This window comes from Anopheles stephensi, chromosome 2 (genome assembly GCF_013141755.1).
Source record: "Anopheles stephensi strain Indian chromosome 2, UCI_ANSTEP_V1.0, whole genome shotgun sequence".
In the NCBI taxonomy this organism is placed as follows: Eukaryota; Metazoa; Arthropoda; class Insecta; order Diptera; family Culicidae; genus Anopheles; species Anopheles stephensi.
Genome location: NC_050202.1, coordinates 46,002,848 through 46,018,485, shown reverse-complemented (window position 1 = coordinate 46,018,485; position 15,638 = coordinate 46,002,848). Strand labels below are relative to the sequence as shown.

Genomic DNA, 15,638 nt, shown 5'->3' with positions numbered 1-15,638 from the left:
CAAGGGACCGTTTCCCATTTCTTTACAAATGTCAGTTTCAACTTTGAATATTCCGAAAACATGAAAAGTTTCATGAGTTTAGTTTTCCTTTTAAAAAAATCATAAAAAACGCTGAATATTTCCTTTTTGACTTAATAAATATTTATTCAACAATTTTCAAAAATGTACCTGGTTAGCTGGTAGTCACTTAACTTGCCATTTTAATCTTTCGTTTATGGTATGTTGTTGTGTTTGGTTTTTATATCGTTAAACATAAAGTTAAAATACTTGTTTATCCCTTTCGCATAACAACTTCCACGGCGATAAGCGGGATAAACATAAATCTTACAAAGAAGAGTATTATTCCTTCCCATTCGCATCCCGTACCATAGTTTTCCGCACAATAAAAGCAATGTACACCACAGATCGCGCCAACGCAACAACAACCGACACCCAGCTCATCGTACCACGTGCAGCTGGAAGGTGGCATTTTTACCGGCAACTGCCATCGCCAGCCGCGCACTCAGGTCTTTGCTTAGCTCGTGCCAAATGCATTTCCCGATCAGTGAAACCGACTCGATCGATGGTCGACAGATGACCAGCACCGTAAGGCAAAGCCCGTCGGTTGGGTTTGCCTGGGCACCGCTCGTATGGTGCTCGACGCTCAGCACACCGTGTGGCCGGTGCTGGGGCAGATCCGCTCCAAACAGTTCGATCATAAATTTCTTCAGCGTGGAATGAATACTGCGCCCCGGGTGAATTTCAACCGTCGGAAAGTGGTAGGCTGTCTTCTCGCTCAGCAACACGTACACCTGGTTGGTGGTTTTGTTCTTGATCGCCACCACTACCCGGAGATAGTTTTTGTAGTGGGCTTTTCGCGCGGGCAATATCGCCCGGTGCCAGTTTGGATCTTTGGGCACACGTTTGCGATAGTTGCGGGCCAGCTCCACCACCGGCAGGATGTCGTTCGCACGGAGTGATAGTTCGTTTAGATTTTGACACCATTTCGCCTGAATGGATTCTTGGTCCGCTTGGGAAGGGGTTTTCAGTTCACCCCCGATTACATTGCCGGTGAGCACGAAACGGAACCACGATCCACCGGCCGTTTCCACCGCTAGTAGTGTAGTAATTTCCACCTTAAGGCCCGTCTCTTCCAGCACCTCTCGTACGCCCGCCTCGACGATCGTCTCGCCCGGTTCCATGCGGCCAGCCGGTAGGTACCACTTGCCGGCGCACGATTCTTTCGCTTCCTGCATCATCAGCACCTCGTTGCTGTCGTTCACGATCACACACGCCACCACGTACGTGACCGTTTTGCCGACGATCGGTACATAGTCGGAGGAGGCCAACGGCTTCACGCCCTGCGCTTCGGTGGCCGCATTCTGCTCTTCCAGCGTAAAATCGCACAGCTCGCTCGTCAGCTCGTCCAGATATTGTCCCTCCAGCACGCGTACCAAATTTGTTTCCATGCTGTCTTGCTTGTCAGTCCCAAATAATCGCACTCACAGAATAGGAAAATGTGTTCTTTTGCTGTTGTCTTGCTTTCAATACTACACACCTCGCTGTAACTGATCACTCATTCCACAAAACCATGGTTACACTATGCTTGTCGGTTGCTTTGATTTGAGAAAATCACAAATTCCAGATGTGGCAACGATCACAAGACGATCGAACAAAGGCGTATTATTGTGGCTCTCGACCAAAACTTCAACCTCAAAACACTATATCTCATCAATTATCACCGCTCTTTCCCTGACCGTTTGGCAAGACTGTCTGACTGGGTCCTTCTTCGCACGAACCAACCGCTAACGCTGCTGCACCATGTTCGCCCGCGATGATGGTGGAATACGATTGAAAACAGGTTGGCACTGGCTCGCTTTGGCGCTACGTAATCTTTGGAACCGCCCGTCTGTGTGGACCGCAACCACATCCACTTACCGCGGGAGAAATCTTTTCGGACACCCGCTCTTTCCAAACGCGTCCCACGACGGTCCGGCCGCGTGCTTCACTCGCCACCGCGATTCATTCACCTTTCGCTCGCCGTTTCTTCCACTTATTTATCAGCTCTTGCGTCGTCGTCGTCGTCGTCGTGTCGCGGACAAGATCGAGTTAGGAATTAGGAACGGGTGGATAGGCGGTTACTGTTCTTCAAATTGCCCTGGGGGTAAAATACACACTACAGACGCCGAAGGCGCCTAGCTACAGCTCGAGCGTTCCCGGGTTTACTTTCGATTCTCTCCAAAGGCACACGTGGCCTATTGGCGCGCTCCAGAAGCGCTCCGAACGATGAATGAATGCTGCGATCGGGGGCTGGCCCGCTGACCAACCTGCTGCAGTAAGGTAAGTTCTTGGATAGCTCCAAGTCTCGATAGCGAGATGATTGCTGGCACGAAGCAAGGAACAAATGATGAATACAGTGCTGCTTGGGACAGAGAAAAGCAAGAAAGAGAATCAACGGATGGAAACGATCATCATTCAGGTGTACGAACGAAGGCACGAAAATGGATAAACTGTAATAGATAACTTTGATGAAAAGCGATGTAAACATTAATTGGAACATTTCACAGAACGCAACAACAATTGCGGACCGACCACCATTGGGCAGCTCATTGTAAGGCAAACGCACAATAAGAAAATTTGGAATAGAATACAGAGAGAGAGAGAGAGAGAGAGAGAGAGAGAGAGAGAGAGAGAGAGGGCCGAACGGCCGATCAACAATTCAATTCGGCTTCAGATCAGCAGTTTTCATTTAAAACGGGATGGTTTGGACATCCAAGCTTCAGCTATTTGAAAATCCCCCAGCATTTAATGACTGGGGTTGCCTGCAAACTTATCATAACATTAGCAGATTATTACAGCTTTGCTATATTGCTTGAATCGAGTATGGTTTATGAAGCCCTACCAACTGCTGCAAACTGACCACACAAAAGATCAAAACGCGAGCACGCGATGAACGCTGAACTAAAGCAGGAAGGAAGTGATGGTTCCGTTTCGATTGAAAGAGCAATTAAAAGCGTCCGCGAAACGTTCACGGAGGGTACTGCGGGTTAGATTGAATGAAGCAATGATCTGTCCATAGAAAATGCCGTGTAATATGCTTGTAAAATGGCATGTAAAGCATGGTTTCGTTACACGAAAGCATGAAGAAAAGCATCGTGTGTAAAGGAAGTGTTTTTTTGTTGTTGCAGTGGGTTGTTTTCTGACTGATTGCGGGGAGGAGTCAACCGGTAAACCGCCGGGATTTCCGATTCGAATTTTGGACCAGCTTTCGCAGTAGACAAAATTGTTGAAATTTAAAATCGATATTTCGTACTATACCGGTCATACGGTTTACAAATATGCAGCATTTCTGATTAAATTAGGGGCTTAGTTTTATGTTTGTTTTATACATTTTCAAACAGACTTACATTTATAATATCGAACTTTTAAACGTATACAATTCACGCCAATAAAACATCAAACGCACGGACGCAGCACATACATCTGATTACTCAGGACGAATCTGATTACTCAATCTCTCACTAGGACGCTCACGCTCGTTCGCTGACCTCTCTGTAGATTGCACTAACACATCATCCGGTAACCGTTGCATGTCACCGGTGAGTTCCCGTGGCAGATCTACCGAGCCAGGTTGGACCATAACACTTAGGTTCACTGGCACTTGAATGGAAAGTAAAGAACTCAGGTTGTATTTTTCATGGATATGAGATGGACAAATTAAGATACATTTTTACAACAATTATTTATCCTCCCATGTAACAACTTTCCGCCAGAATAGCCTCACAATTTGGGAGTAAATATGCGGCATTGTAACTGATTATAGATAAAATCGCCGGGGTTGGGGTCGGGATATAATAATTAGCTTTTCCAAGGGATAAAGTGCCACCACTGAAAGGTTAGTAGCCACAGATGCCCATCAAGAACAAATATCTCTGTACTGTCCTTTCAGGTGAAACTTTTAGCCGATGATGAATAAGAAAGGAACCTTAAACAGTGCATCAGTAATTTGAAATAGTTCGTCCCAAAGCTGCCGAAGTTGTTCCCAAAGGAAGACGAATAAATAAGTGCCCTTATGTAAGCATTTCAATTAAAGATGGCTACAAAGAAATGTAGAAAGCCTGCTTCAAATGATATTGATTTTCAAGTACATTGTCATGGAGAAGTTGTTGGAGGATCGTGTAGAATTTGCATAGGATCCTCTATGATCCTCAGCATTACAATGGCGATCACCTTTCTCTCTGACTCTGTCTCTGTCTTTCCCTCTTGGTGTATTGTCTCTTTATCTTCCAAACCAGATCCGATCACTTCGAAAACCGCGATCACTCGATCACTCTGGAAACCCCGTTACGGTCGAGTTGGGAAGGTTCGAAAACCCTTCCGTTCCACCGATTCCACCACCGATCACCACCAGACCACATCAGTTTGCATTTATATTTGCACCGGCTTTTTCGCACCTTTTACCGGTAGCCTACAACAGCAAAACACCAAAACCCCACAGACCACGACGTGCCCCAAACAAATGCGGCAAGTTGCCTTATCCATTCGTCCATCTTTTGGCCCATCTAAACACCACCCCGAAGCTAATTTTCTTCCTACTCTCTACATACGCACGCTCTACGCGCCAAACCGCGTCCGAAAGGCTCCGCGCGGGAGAAAGCTTGGAAGTCGCGCGGTTTTTCCACCTTCGCCGCGGTTTGGTATGCTAGCATACGCATTAAAACCAAAACAGCGATAAAAATTACACCTGAAACTGAACGCGGATAGTGGTGGGGATTCTCTGCAAAGGTGAATGATTCCATTTTATCTACACGCGCTGTTTGCGCGCGCGCTCCGTTCAATCGCAGCTCAGCCATGTGGTCTGTCTTTTGCACGAAGAAACACGAAATAGTAGGGCTTTGCGATGCGATACCGCACAAACGGACACCAGGCATTTTGGCAATTAGCGTTCCGTTCGACTGATTATGCTCAATTTCGTGGGGTGATTATGAAAAACGTCCGGCACTCTAAAAGAAAACAAACCATAGAAAGGAGAATTGCCACTGTCGTCTCGTCAGACAAAAAGGTGAATAGGTGTTTTTGGTCCAAACTTACTCAGGGCTCTGAGTACCATCAAGGGCCTGGGCCTGGGCCAGGGAGATGGGCTTGCCAGTCTACTTTTCAAACTGGCGCAGGAGAAAGCCATCCATGGCTCGGAGGTGGAAACTCCGGGGACCAAGTTTAAATAAGTCGATCTGTAGTCTGTATAGAACATTTACAATCCTCACATACACCTCTGAGACAAGACAAAAGTCCAAAACTGACCAATCTTTCTTTAGCGCGTTCGAGAGGAAGAGACTATAATGATTAGCTCCGCGCGAGCTGCACGGCGATCTCACCGCCGTCGCCATGATGGCTCTGGTGGGCTGGTCATGTCATGAGAAAGGCACCGGACGACGACCCAACCCGTAAAGTCCTTTCTGGCCATCCCATTCCATGGCCCAATAAGGCGTGGTAGGTCCAGCAATGACATGAGGTGAAAGGCCGGAATAATGGAATGGCACACGACGGCGTTAGACTTTGAACGGTATCGAAGACTTGAGTAGCAGACCAAGACCGTGAAGCGGTTGTAGCGCCTGATAAGTAAGTAAGTCATTATTTCAAGCCACCTTTTAAGTTTGCAAAAACTAATTAGATTTACATACATCTTGCATTTTACGTCCATCCCGGAGTTCTGTTGTGTTGCAACTATATTTCGAACTCTTACAGGTGGGGTACGGTCACAGAAATTTGTCTTTTTGCAGCTATAGTTAACTTTCGAAAAAGCAAGGTAAGAAGCAAGGAGAAGACCTAAAATCACCCTACCGATCGAATGGAATGTCGTGTGACCCACAAAGTCGCCCCGCGGTGGCTTGTGTGTGGAGACGGAAGAAACCAGAACCGAAGGAAAGGAACGTCAAGGTGACTCGTTACGCATAAATAAGCATGGTGATGTTTGCTTGTTTGAATAAAAGAAATGCGACTATCGCGGCCCAACCATCGATCGAGCACGTTGTGTGTGTGATCACCCACAAAGGCATTTCGTTCGCGATGGCGCGTTTGCAGCGGCAGCAAAATAGCCGCATTATTTATCGTACAACATAAAATCGTCGTCGGTTCAATAATCGATGATCGTCTCTTTTGCTTAATAACAGTAAACACTTGGACATCGCATCTATTCCTGCGCGTTGTCCAGTTGTTTTATTAATTCTCCCCGAGACAGTATTGTGTCATCCTCGATCGAGTTGGGAAAGAAGCTGATGGTTTCAGCTCAGTGTCTCCAACTTGTTTTATGGTGGCCCATCCTCCGAAAGCTTCAACATTCCAACATAAGGATGGAATTCGAGTCGAAAGGGGAAGCGCCTCGTTTGAATATGATGTAAGCACTTTTGGGCGTCGAGATGAAAGACTCACAAATCTTATGTAAACTAAGCTGGTCCTGGGTGTTAGGACGTGAACACGTCGTACAGGCGGCATCGAATCGAACCAGTAGGAATATTTGAACCATACTGGTACGATGATCTCTGTAACTTAATATCATCAGAGCAGAAAGCAAAAGTCCTCTTCAGCATTAAAATAATGCCACGAGTCCCCACACCTACCCCAAGAAGGTAGGAAAGCATCGGTGTATTAATAGAAATTGCAGTGCGCATTGCAGCTTCTGCTACCTGTTTGCCCGTGGGGAACTGCAATATGTTACCAGTAGGTCGGGGACACTTTCACCCCATTTTCCTGCTTCATTCTTCTCATTCGCTCAACTGCAACGCTCATTACGATTTGGGGGGCACAAGTGGAAATGATCCATCCCAGATACGTACCTAAAGAGCACCCGAAAGAGCTTCCCGAAAACACAGCTTCCACTTTGATGCGTCACCTTGGTGGGCAGGATGCTGGTGATCCACCTGCAGCACTCTGATTTTCACGAGGTTTTAATGTCACATTCAACTGCTTATTCACCACATCACAGACCACAACAAAAAGAAAAACTTTAACCGAACACCGAAAAACAATGCTGAGTGGACGAGCACCGAGTTTGTACGGACGGCAAAACATTCACACCTTAGGCACGGACTAATCGGGCGAGCTGCTGCGCGCTGTACTGCTGACGTTTCGGCAATGGTTGCGGACGAAGTATCGTGGGAAATGGAATTCAACAGAACCGAAGCCGGTTTGGTGGTGTTTAGAAAGAAAGATTGCACATAGTTTTAAGGGAATGGGTGGTTTGGGAGGGGATGAGCTGGGAGGGCTTATGTTGTTTTGTTGATAGTTTTGTGTTGTGATGTGAAATGACAGATGGCACCGTGGTCAAAGCAACCTCCACCATTGTGCTGACATTTTGAAGAACTCTTTATTTTAATACTTTTACATTGTTTTCTTAAAATATCGTTTTCCTAAAAGTAATAAATATTTAAACATTTACTACACCCATAATTGTAAAATACTAAAATGTTTGTATCTGTTGAAATATTTCATGAAAAGATAAACAAAAGTCAAATTGTCACCTCCAAAACAGTTTGCATAAAATAAACAGTAAACCGATTGCACCACTAAACTAGAAATTATGCCCATTTTGCTCGAGATTTGTGTCGATACGTTCGAATCGGCCGTGGCAGCGATCGAGGGTGGTGCCGACAGGATAGAGCTGTGTGCCGCCCTCAGTGAAGGAGGATTAACACCAACGGTCGGATTGCTGCGACAAATCAAGCTCTACCAAACCCAGTGCGGTGCGCTGGACGAGTATGGCCACCGAAAGAATGTCCCTGTGTTTTGCATGATACGGTGCCGCAGTGGCAGTGATTTCTGTTACTCCGAGCAGGAAATGAATGTAATGGTATGGGATTTGCAAGCACTGAAAGAAAACGGTGCCGACGGGATCGTGTTTGGTGCGCTGGAACCATCCGGACGGGTACACCGGGAGCATTGCGAACGAATAGCCAAAGCGGCGGAAAAGCTTCCACTAACCTTTCACCGCGCAATCGACTGTACGGATGAAACGGAACTGGAGGAGAATCTGAAGCTTGTGGCGCAGCTAGGATACTCGACCGTTCTTACGAGTGGTTTAAAGCCGACGGCTGAGCAAGGAGTAGAAACAATCATGCGCATGAAGACTATAGCCACGACTATCGAACAGGTAATTCTTAAAGTAATTTTCTAGCGACCACTGGGTTTTTACAGTGTTGTTACACTATTTCAGGCTACTGGCAAACGCCTTCGACTAATGCCTGGTTCTGGGATATCACCCCAAAACGCGTTACACATTTTGCAACGTACCGGATGCGATGCAATACACGGATCTGCAAGCATTTTAAAACCGATGGACAATGACACCCGATCGACAACATTGCCGATGGGAGCTAGTAATGTTGATGCTTTGCCCCTGAAAGTGTGCAGCAAAGCCAAGGTGCAAGAACTGCGCCGATTGATTGATAGTATTAAATTGTAATGTAGGGAAATAAAGAAGCATTCCTATTTTTTTCGCCTTAAACATGCAGCCAATCTTCGTGAATGACTCTGGTATACTTTTGGGCCTTGCACGAAAATGCCCCTTACAAAGTCTTTTTGCAGATGAGGTGACTACGATGTCTCTTTTATGATGAGGCTCTATGCATTGCCTGTTCAATCTGCCGCGGTAAATGCTAGGTTTTTCGGTTGTTTCAATACACGAAATATACTACGGTATAGTTCCACTAACCGAGAGTTAGGAGGTGGTCGACTAAATTGTAATTTTCTCATATTAAAAAAAAAAACAAATGCTCTGACCATTGGATTGTACATCCCATACCGTGGCGTGTTGTGTATTTATTCACGAATGTTTTACATGCACATCATAATTCACTTCCAATGCAGAATTTAAGGACTCGACATTTACCGACGCTAGCACACACTGGATAGACGATAGAGGATGCTGTCCTCGGCAAACCCCTAAACACTACCAAGAGCACTCTCCTGCGGTTCGTGTGGAAAAGTTTGTTTCTCTCCCTCAAACAAGCTGTTATCCGGGACTTTTGCTGATACGTTCTGCCTGTGTGTGAAATAATCTTTAAAGTTGTTGTTTCTATTTGAATAATGCTGATCTTCTCTACCATGATCATGTTGCACAGTAAATCATGTTGAATTGAATATCTGCCCTTTGTTCCATGCTACCAGCCCCCTTTTGATAATCTGTTTGGGATTTGCTATTCATTTTGCCGGTTGTTTGCTGTTATGTTACGGCAAAATGCACGAAAGTTCGAGCCTCGCCTTGTGTTCATGTTTCTCCTAGTGATTAAACGGTTTACGCATTAACTAAGTTTCGTTACTCGCCGTTTACAACAATATCTATTCATACCTATAATTATGTGTGTGTGTGTATATATATACTTTCTGTTATTTCTGTTTTTTTTTGCTTCATTTTTTGTTTGCTCCTATTTGTTCCATTATATTAAGGTCTACTTCTTTCCAATATACATATATTTTGTTTTTATTTCTTAATAACGTCCCATGCTCTAGCCCTGATACGGTGAATGACGATGTGCGCTTTTAGCTTGTACCAACTCCTTCTACCGAACCATGCTGTTCTGGCCGTTGTTGGAGTAAGTAAGGGCAACACGCTAATGCGAAGAACAAACGTTGTTTGCTAAAATGTTCGATTTTATCAATGAAAAACAACGATCAAATCTGAAGACACAACACTCGTATATATTTTTCTCTCCAACCAACAGACCGACTCACTATGATCTTAATTGTACAGATAGACACACACACACACACGTTTCGACTCCCAGCCCCATCGTACTCCCCCTTATTCGATCGTACAGAGACATACACCACACCGATTTCCTTACCATTGCTTCGAACTAGCAGCAAATCGAAATTTGATGTTAGCGAAGCAAGATGCTGTTGGTACGGATTCGAGTGTAAATGCATCGAATCGGACGGACGAATGTAAGTATTGATTGATGATGTTTTCTTTTTGTTCTAGGGGTGGTGAGCTTTAACGCATACAAATTTACTTTTACACACGGTTAGACACAATCCCGTCGAGCAAGTGAGTAATCTTTATCTACCGCAAAATTTGACTCTAGTATGTAGCAGCGAAAGAAAGCGAAAGGAAACCACTTCTTCCCAAGGGTGTTATAAGGCTGGTGGTTTTGTAATCGAACTTGCAAACAACCGTGGTTCTGTCTGCCGCTTTTCAGGTGTGCGATCATTTCTAAAGGAATGTATTTTAAAAAGCGATTGTTTCCGCTTTAGCAAGCACGTTGGGCCGGATGGTTTCGACCCATTGTTCCCGGGTAGGTGTAGTCCTTAGACAAATTATTGCAACGAAGGAAACGGCACGAAGCAAAAGTGCACCTGCCATCGGCACCGGCTAGAGCAGAGACGCTGGGTTTACTTAAAATCTTACAATGGAAAAATAGTATAGTTTCGTAAACGGGTAGAAAATATTTGCAACATACATAGGATAGATCAGATACCGCTAACATCTGACGGACTTTGCAAGCTGTGCTACGCAAATACGGATGCCCGCCGATGCAGGGCACAATCGAAAAAAGGGAAAATAAACAAAACATCAATTAAAACAATTATAATATGTAGCAACAATTTTTGTTTCTTCTTTGTGAACGAACATTTCCGTTTAAAACCTAGAACCTACATTTCTGCATCCTTGTGTGTGTGTGTGTGTGTGTGTGTTTGAAATTTGAAATGGTGTGAAGGGTTGCGATAAACTTTGAAATTGTCCTATCGTCCAAAAGCAAGGGAATTCAAGTTGGGCAGTGTTCCCTCGGGATCGAATGGCGCGCGAAATGATTCTTCCATTTGTTCCAGATGGGCGGAACGATAGCTGACTATCGCCAAGATGTCTAAGGCATTCAGCACCAGATATAAGCACAAGATTCAACAAATATAATTAAGTTGTTTTCCTCATGTAGAGGGAAGGAAGGTGATCATCACGCAAAACGCGATGGAACGCAAGCAAGATTGGCCCATTCGATCATACGCTCTTGGTCGGTGAGCTTAACGCCCCCCCGAGTACGGTGTTTAAATGTACCCACACCATTCTACGATCCAGTAGTATAAGTAAACTTTATAGAACCTGCTATTTGCATGCGGAAACAAGGATATCTATATGTATATGTATAAGAATGGATGGTGGATTTTACGTGCGTTCTGGATGTATACCATTCCATCACCATCGGCCGACGGTGTTGTTGTTGTCGTTGAAGTGATGGTGGCATTGGATCTGCTGCTTGCATGCAGCAGCACCATATCAACCAGGATTGCTCTTCTTAATCGTTGAACTTGCGGTTCATGTTGCGTCCGAACAGCGCATTACGGATCTCCGGTACCAACTGCTGGGCAATCAGCTCCAGCCGCGACTCAAGCGTGTTGGACACCTGGAAAAGAAGAGGGATGCGAAAGGATTGTAAGCGAAAAGGTTTCAGTTTTGGCAGAAGATTACCAGCATTACCTTGATGCGTCCCGACTGTGCCAGTAGATCAACACCGCCAGTCGTGTCGGCCGGTAGGAAGGACTCCGTGTCCAAAGTGACCACCACATCACGCCCACACTTGGACTTGTACGATTCGACAGCCGCCGGCAGGATGTTCTGGATGACTTGAGCGTCCACTTGACGGCCACGGATAAGCACACGGGCTTCCATCAACTAACATAATCCGCCACAGACAGAACAGATATAAAAGGATGTCAGAAAAGCATTTTTTCACTACGTTTTTCGCCTGCTCACAATCTAACCTGGAGCAATCCTTGAGTGATGAGGGCAGTCAGGATCTCCCCGTAGCGGGTCGAATCCTTCGTTACTTCGCCGAGACGACGACGGCACTCCTCGAGCACGCTGGATACATGGTCTTCGCGTACCTTCAGCACCTTCAGGCGGGCCTGGTTCAGCATGTTAGAAGATTGGATCTTCTTCTGCAGCTCGACCTGCTTTTCCTTCTTTTCGTAGTACTCCATGATCTTCAGACGCTGCTGCTGCACCAGACGGCCCTTCTCGATGTTAAACTCTTCTTCGGCTTTCGCATCGATTTCTTCCGCCTTCTCGTTGGCCTCCTGCTCGATGAAGGCCATCATGTGCTTGATCTGGAAAAGGGTGCATCACACGGCACGAGATTGGGTTGAACAAGGAACAGGTTAAAGAGGCGATCTTTCTGTTTCCACAGCAACAAAACACTATGATCGGTGGTTGCATCGATATCTCTTCGGTTCTAAGCACGTCATATGACACCAGCATAGGGGGTTACGTTACGTCCATCATCAAGCGAGATGCCGACCCGCCGCACATGATGGACTCTTTTAGGTAAATGATGCTTTAGCCTCACAGTAAAGCGTATTTTTGGAAGAATAATTGAGTTTTATACAAATTTATATCAATAAACATTATAAAACATGGCGAGGAGAGATCGACAGTGCTTCACCACCGTAGGAGGAGGTCATGTGACACATATTGCATCTCCGCCTACCTTTCAGCAACCAGCTGAGCGATGGATTAAGCAATAATGAATTCATGTTCATGGAATTAATCAAGGCAAAGCAAAGGATTTTACAACAAATGCGTCCCAAAAGGACTGTTTTTAGCCATGAAAATATTTTTTCACTTATTTCAATGGACTGTGTAGTAAACATTTGCTGTCTCGCTCTCGCCGCCTGCTTATTAGGTGCATCGTTCGTGCTCTTTCACATGGTCACACTGTTTGACACTTTTCACATGACGGGTCCCGTGACCCATACGAAGAGACGACGGAGCAAGCAGAATGCAAAATTTGCTTTCGCAGTTTCGTACTTTTGCAGCTTATTGCCAACATATTTTCAAAGGAAAGGATCAAACGATACCGCCACTATCCGCACGATAGGTTCTAAGGTTTAGCTTACCTGTTTCTGAACATCTGCATCGCTTAGAGCCATCTTGCCAGCGGTGTTGTAATAGCAAACTACTGCAAACTGCACAGAAATGAAGATTACAATAATTAGTACGTCTTCTTTTTGCGCACAATCGTTCACCACACTGGGCGCGGTTAAGGGAGAAGGAAACGCAAGGCGTTGTAAAGAGTTTTAGAAGATTTCACCGGGGATTGGATTTGCACTACGGAAGAAACATACCGAAAAGTGAGGACCAGCACGCAGTTATTGCTTCGTCGTCGTCTCGAAAAAACTGCGATTGTGACCAAGGTACCGATTGCCTACGATACAATTGACAGCTATTCCTGGAACCGATCGTGTAAGGCAGGTCCAATCATGGCGGTTTTGATTAGGCGGTGGTCTATGCGAACGGAAATAGGAAATGTCAAACTGTTTGAGATAAGCCGCAAATAATAGGAATATTTTTATACGATGTGGTTTTCTTTGACTTTGTGTGCGATTATTATAACATAACAGTTCTATAATATGCATTTTTATTGCCAAAAACTTTATACATAAGGGCTCTCTCAAAATTAATTGCCTTATTATCCCATGCAGCTTGAGGTGATCTAACCCGGCATTACATGCGGGCAGTGTTTACGAATCGGACAGCGAAGATGAAATGTCAAAAACATAGAAAATCGTGTTCTTGGTGTGCCGCAGGGCCGGTTGTTATTTAATCACTGTTTATTATCAAACTACACTTTACCTCGTTAAACAATAACCACTAAAAATGCGGCTAACAAACACGCTTTTGCGGCAGCACATAGGATTTTACTTCAAGAAACACTGGCTGCAGCAGGGCAAACGTGTACCAAACAGTACCGGCGCCGAGGAGGAACTAGTCGCTCGCGGAATCATCGCAAGGGATCCGTCGGAGGTTGTTAAAGAAAATCTTCCGCGGGAGGAATTCCGTATCCCCGGTATGGTACCGCCGCCAGTGGCATATGATGAAACGCATCCCCTCTGGCAGGCGGAACCAGCGTTTGTGTACGGCGACACAAATGTCCTGCTGGAGGGTGTCCGTCAGGCACAGAGTTTGCTCAACACGGTTGTGTTTGATGATCTTCCGTTGAAAATGGAGGAAAAGCTAGATCAAACCAAGATAGCCACTCCGCTTGATCGGTCGATGCAGCAAGCCGTACTGTCGGCCCTGGTTTTCGACACGGAACAGGTTAAAACGGCCATCCAGAAGGTTCCGGATCGCCCGGCCTACAAGCTACCGCGCACGTACGGCATATCCGAGGGCCGAAGGAAGTGAGTATTGTAATGGTGGGAAAACATTAATGAACGGTTATTTGCTAATGATTCTGTTTCTCTCACTTTCAGCCAACTGATACTGTCAAAGTTCGTAACGCACTGCGATCGTTTCGCCGGGCGGTCTGTGAATGCGAATCGCAAAGTAGTTTTCAATGCTCGGTTTTTAGTCCCGTTGGTAAAAGAAGGCGAAAGAGTTCTGCTGAACTTGAAGGCGGAATCGATGATTATATCGCACGATCCGTTGAAACCACTCGACACGGCCGTTTATCGTCCGATGGATCAGGAGGTACCGAGCTTGTTCCCTCTGAAGGAAACCGTGTCGATACCGGTGCAAAACATTTACGACTGGAGGAACGATTATCGTAAGTTGGTTGATGATCGCAAGCGCGTATCGTTGGGTTTGTACGAAAGAAAACAGGTTAATTCTCGCCCTATATTTTTACAGCTATCAGCCGTAATTACAAACACTCGCATCCGCACACCATTCTCATTCACTGCTCGCCGAGCGATGTAAAGAACGCGACGGAACTACCCGTGTCGCGTGATCAAATCGAAGGTCGAACGATGGTAAAAGCATTCGCTGCGGCCGCCGCCCGTGCCCGTCAACTGTACGGCGAGGACGTGAAAGCGCTGCCCAACCCAATCACTGTGCAGGCGGTGCAAACCGACAGCAAAACGTTCCACTTTAGTGTGTATCAGCTGAACACGCTCGATTTGAGCTCCAGCAAGGATCGTAATATGTGGTTCCGGAAGGCACCGTTGGAGCTGTACTCGCAGTGTGGCTACGTGGTCGGTAAGCCAACACTGGACGACTACAACAAGGATGTGCTGCGGCATTTTGCTGTATTCTATTCGAATTAGTGCAGGTGGGGCTCTAATAAATCTATAGCATTAAAGTAAAAACGTATCAAGCAATGCATTATGCATTAAAAATGAAGGATTAAACTAATTTTTCATTCGATGACCCTATATTCTTGGCAATTAATCCAACGGTAATAGTCTTTTTTATTTATTATTTATTATTTATACAAAATATTGCAGCGTTATAAATTGATGCGGTGGAGCTATAGCCAAAATAGCCGAGGGATTTGAATTGAGCATTCGCTCAGCTCTGGTGAAAGACGAAATAAGCTAATTCCGTCCATTCAACAGCTTTTCGTTGTGATCATGGCAAAGATGGATAGGAGAGACATTCCCCACTGGCCTTTGGGATTTTGAAAGTGACCAGCTGCTTTTGGTGGATATTCCATGGCTTTTGGTGGATATTTTTGAGCTTTTGGTGGATATTCTACCATTCCATGGTAAAAATCAGAGAAGAAACTGATCGTCAAGACCCTGAACGAATAAAAAAAAGGCGATTATTTATTTCAAAAGCACTCAATCTCAACGAACGGCAATGATCTGCATTTGTATGGCAGCGGAAGCAATTGGATGCAAATCCGATTAATTGGAAAGATATTTAAACGATCAATTATCGTTCGCGCTGC

General features: G+C 45.3%; 4 protein-coding genes across 4 annotated transcripts; 2 read left to right on the top strand and 2 right to left on the bottom strand.

Annotated features, from left to right (window-relative positions):
• Window positions 1-118: 118 nt before the first annotated feature.
• On the bottom strand, window positions 119-7,350 carry LOC118506935 (8-oxo-dGDP phosphatase NUDT18). Its single transcript, XM_036044751.1, has 2 exons — window positions 6,813-7,350; window positions 119-2,398 (listed from the first exon to the last, which is right to left on the bottom strand). The coding sequence occupies exon 2, from the start codon at window positions 1,446-1,448 to the stop codon at window positions 438-440; it is 1,011 nt and encodes a 336-aa protein (XP_035900644.1). The 5' UTR covers window positions 1,449-2,398; window positions 6,813-7,350; the 3' UTR covers window positions 119-437.
• A 134-nt stretch (window positions 7,351-7,484) lies between these two features.
• Window positions 7,485-10,012, top strand: LOC118506941 (copper homeostasis protein cutC homolog). The gene is made up of 3 exons (XM_036044759.1): window positions 7,485-8,125; window positions 8,189-8,470; window positions 8,504-10,012. The coding sequence occupies exons 1-2, from the start codon at window positions 7,556-7,558 to the stop codon at window positions 8,435-8,437; spliced, it is 819 nt and encodes a 272-aa protein (XP_035900652.1). The 5' UTR covers window positions 7,485-7,555; the 3' UTR covers window positions 8,438-8,470; window positions 8,504-10,012.
• LOC118506946 (V-type proton ATPase subunit E) lies at window positions 8,757-13,250 on the bottom strand. The gene is made up of 5 exons (XM_036044764.1): window positions 13,093-13,250; window positions 12,865-12,933; window positions 11,731-12,075; window positions 11,447-11,641; window positions 8,757-11,372 (listed from the first exon to the last, which is right to left on the bottom strand). Exons 2-5 carry the CDS (start codon window positions 12,895-12,897, stop codon window positions 11,265-11,267), a joined length of 681 nt encoding a protein of 226 aa, XP_035900657.1. The 5' UTR covers window positions 12,898-12,933; window positions 13,093-13,250; the 3' UTR covers window positions 8,757-11,264.
• Window positions 13,251-13,488: 238 nt separating this feature from the next.
• LOC118506930 (39S ribosomal protein L37, mitochondrial) lies at window positions 13,489-15,088 on the top strand. Its single transcript, XM_036044737.1, has 3 exons — window positions 13,489-14,148; window positions 14,221-14,513; window positions 14,597-15,088. Exons 1-3 carry the CDS (start codon window positions 13,625-13,627, stop codon window positions 15,010-15,012), a joined length of 1,233 nt encoding a protein of 410 aa, XP_035900630.1. The 5' UTR covers window positions 13,489-13,624; the 3' UTR covers window positions 15,013-15,088.
• Window positions 15,089-15,638: the final 550 nt, after the last annotated feature.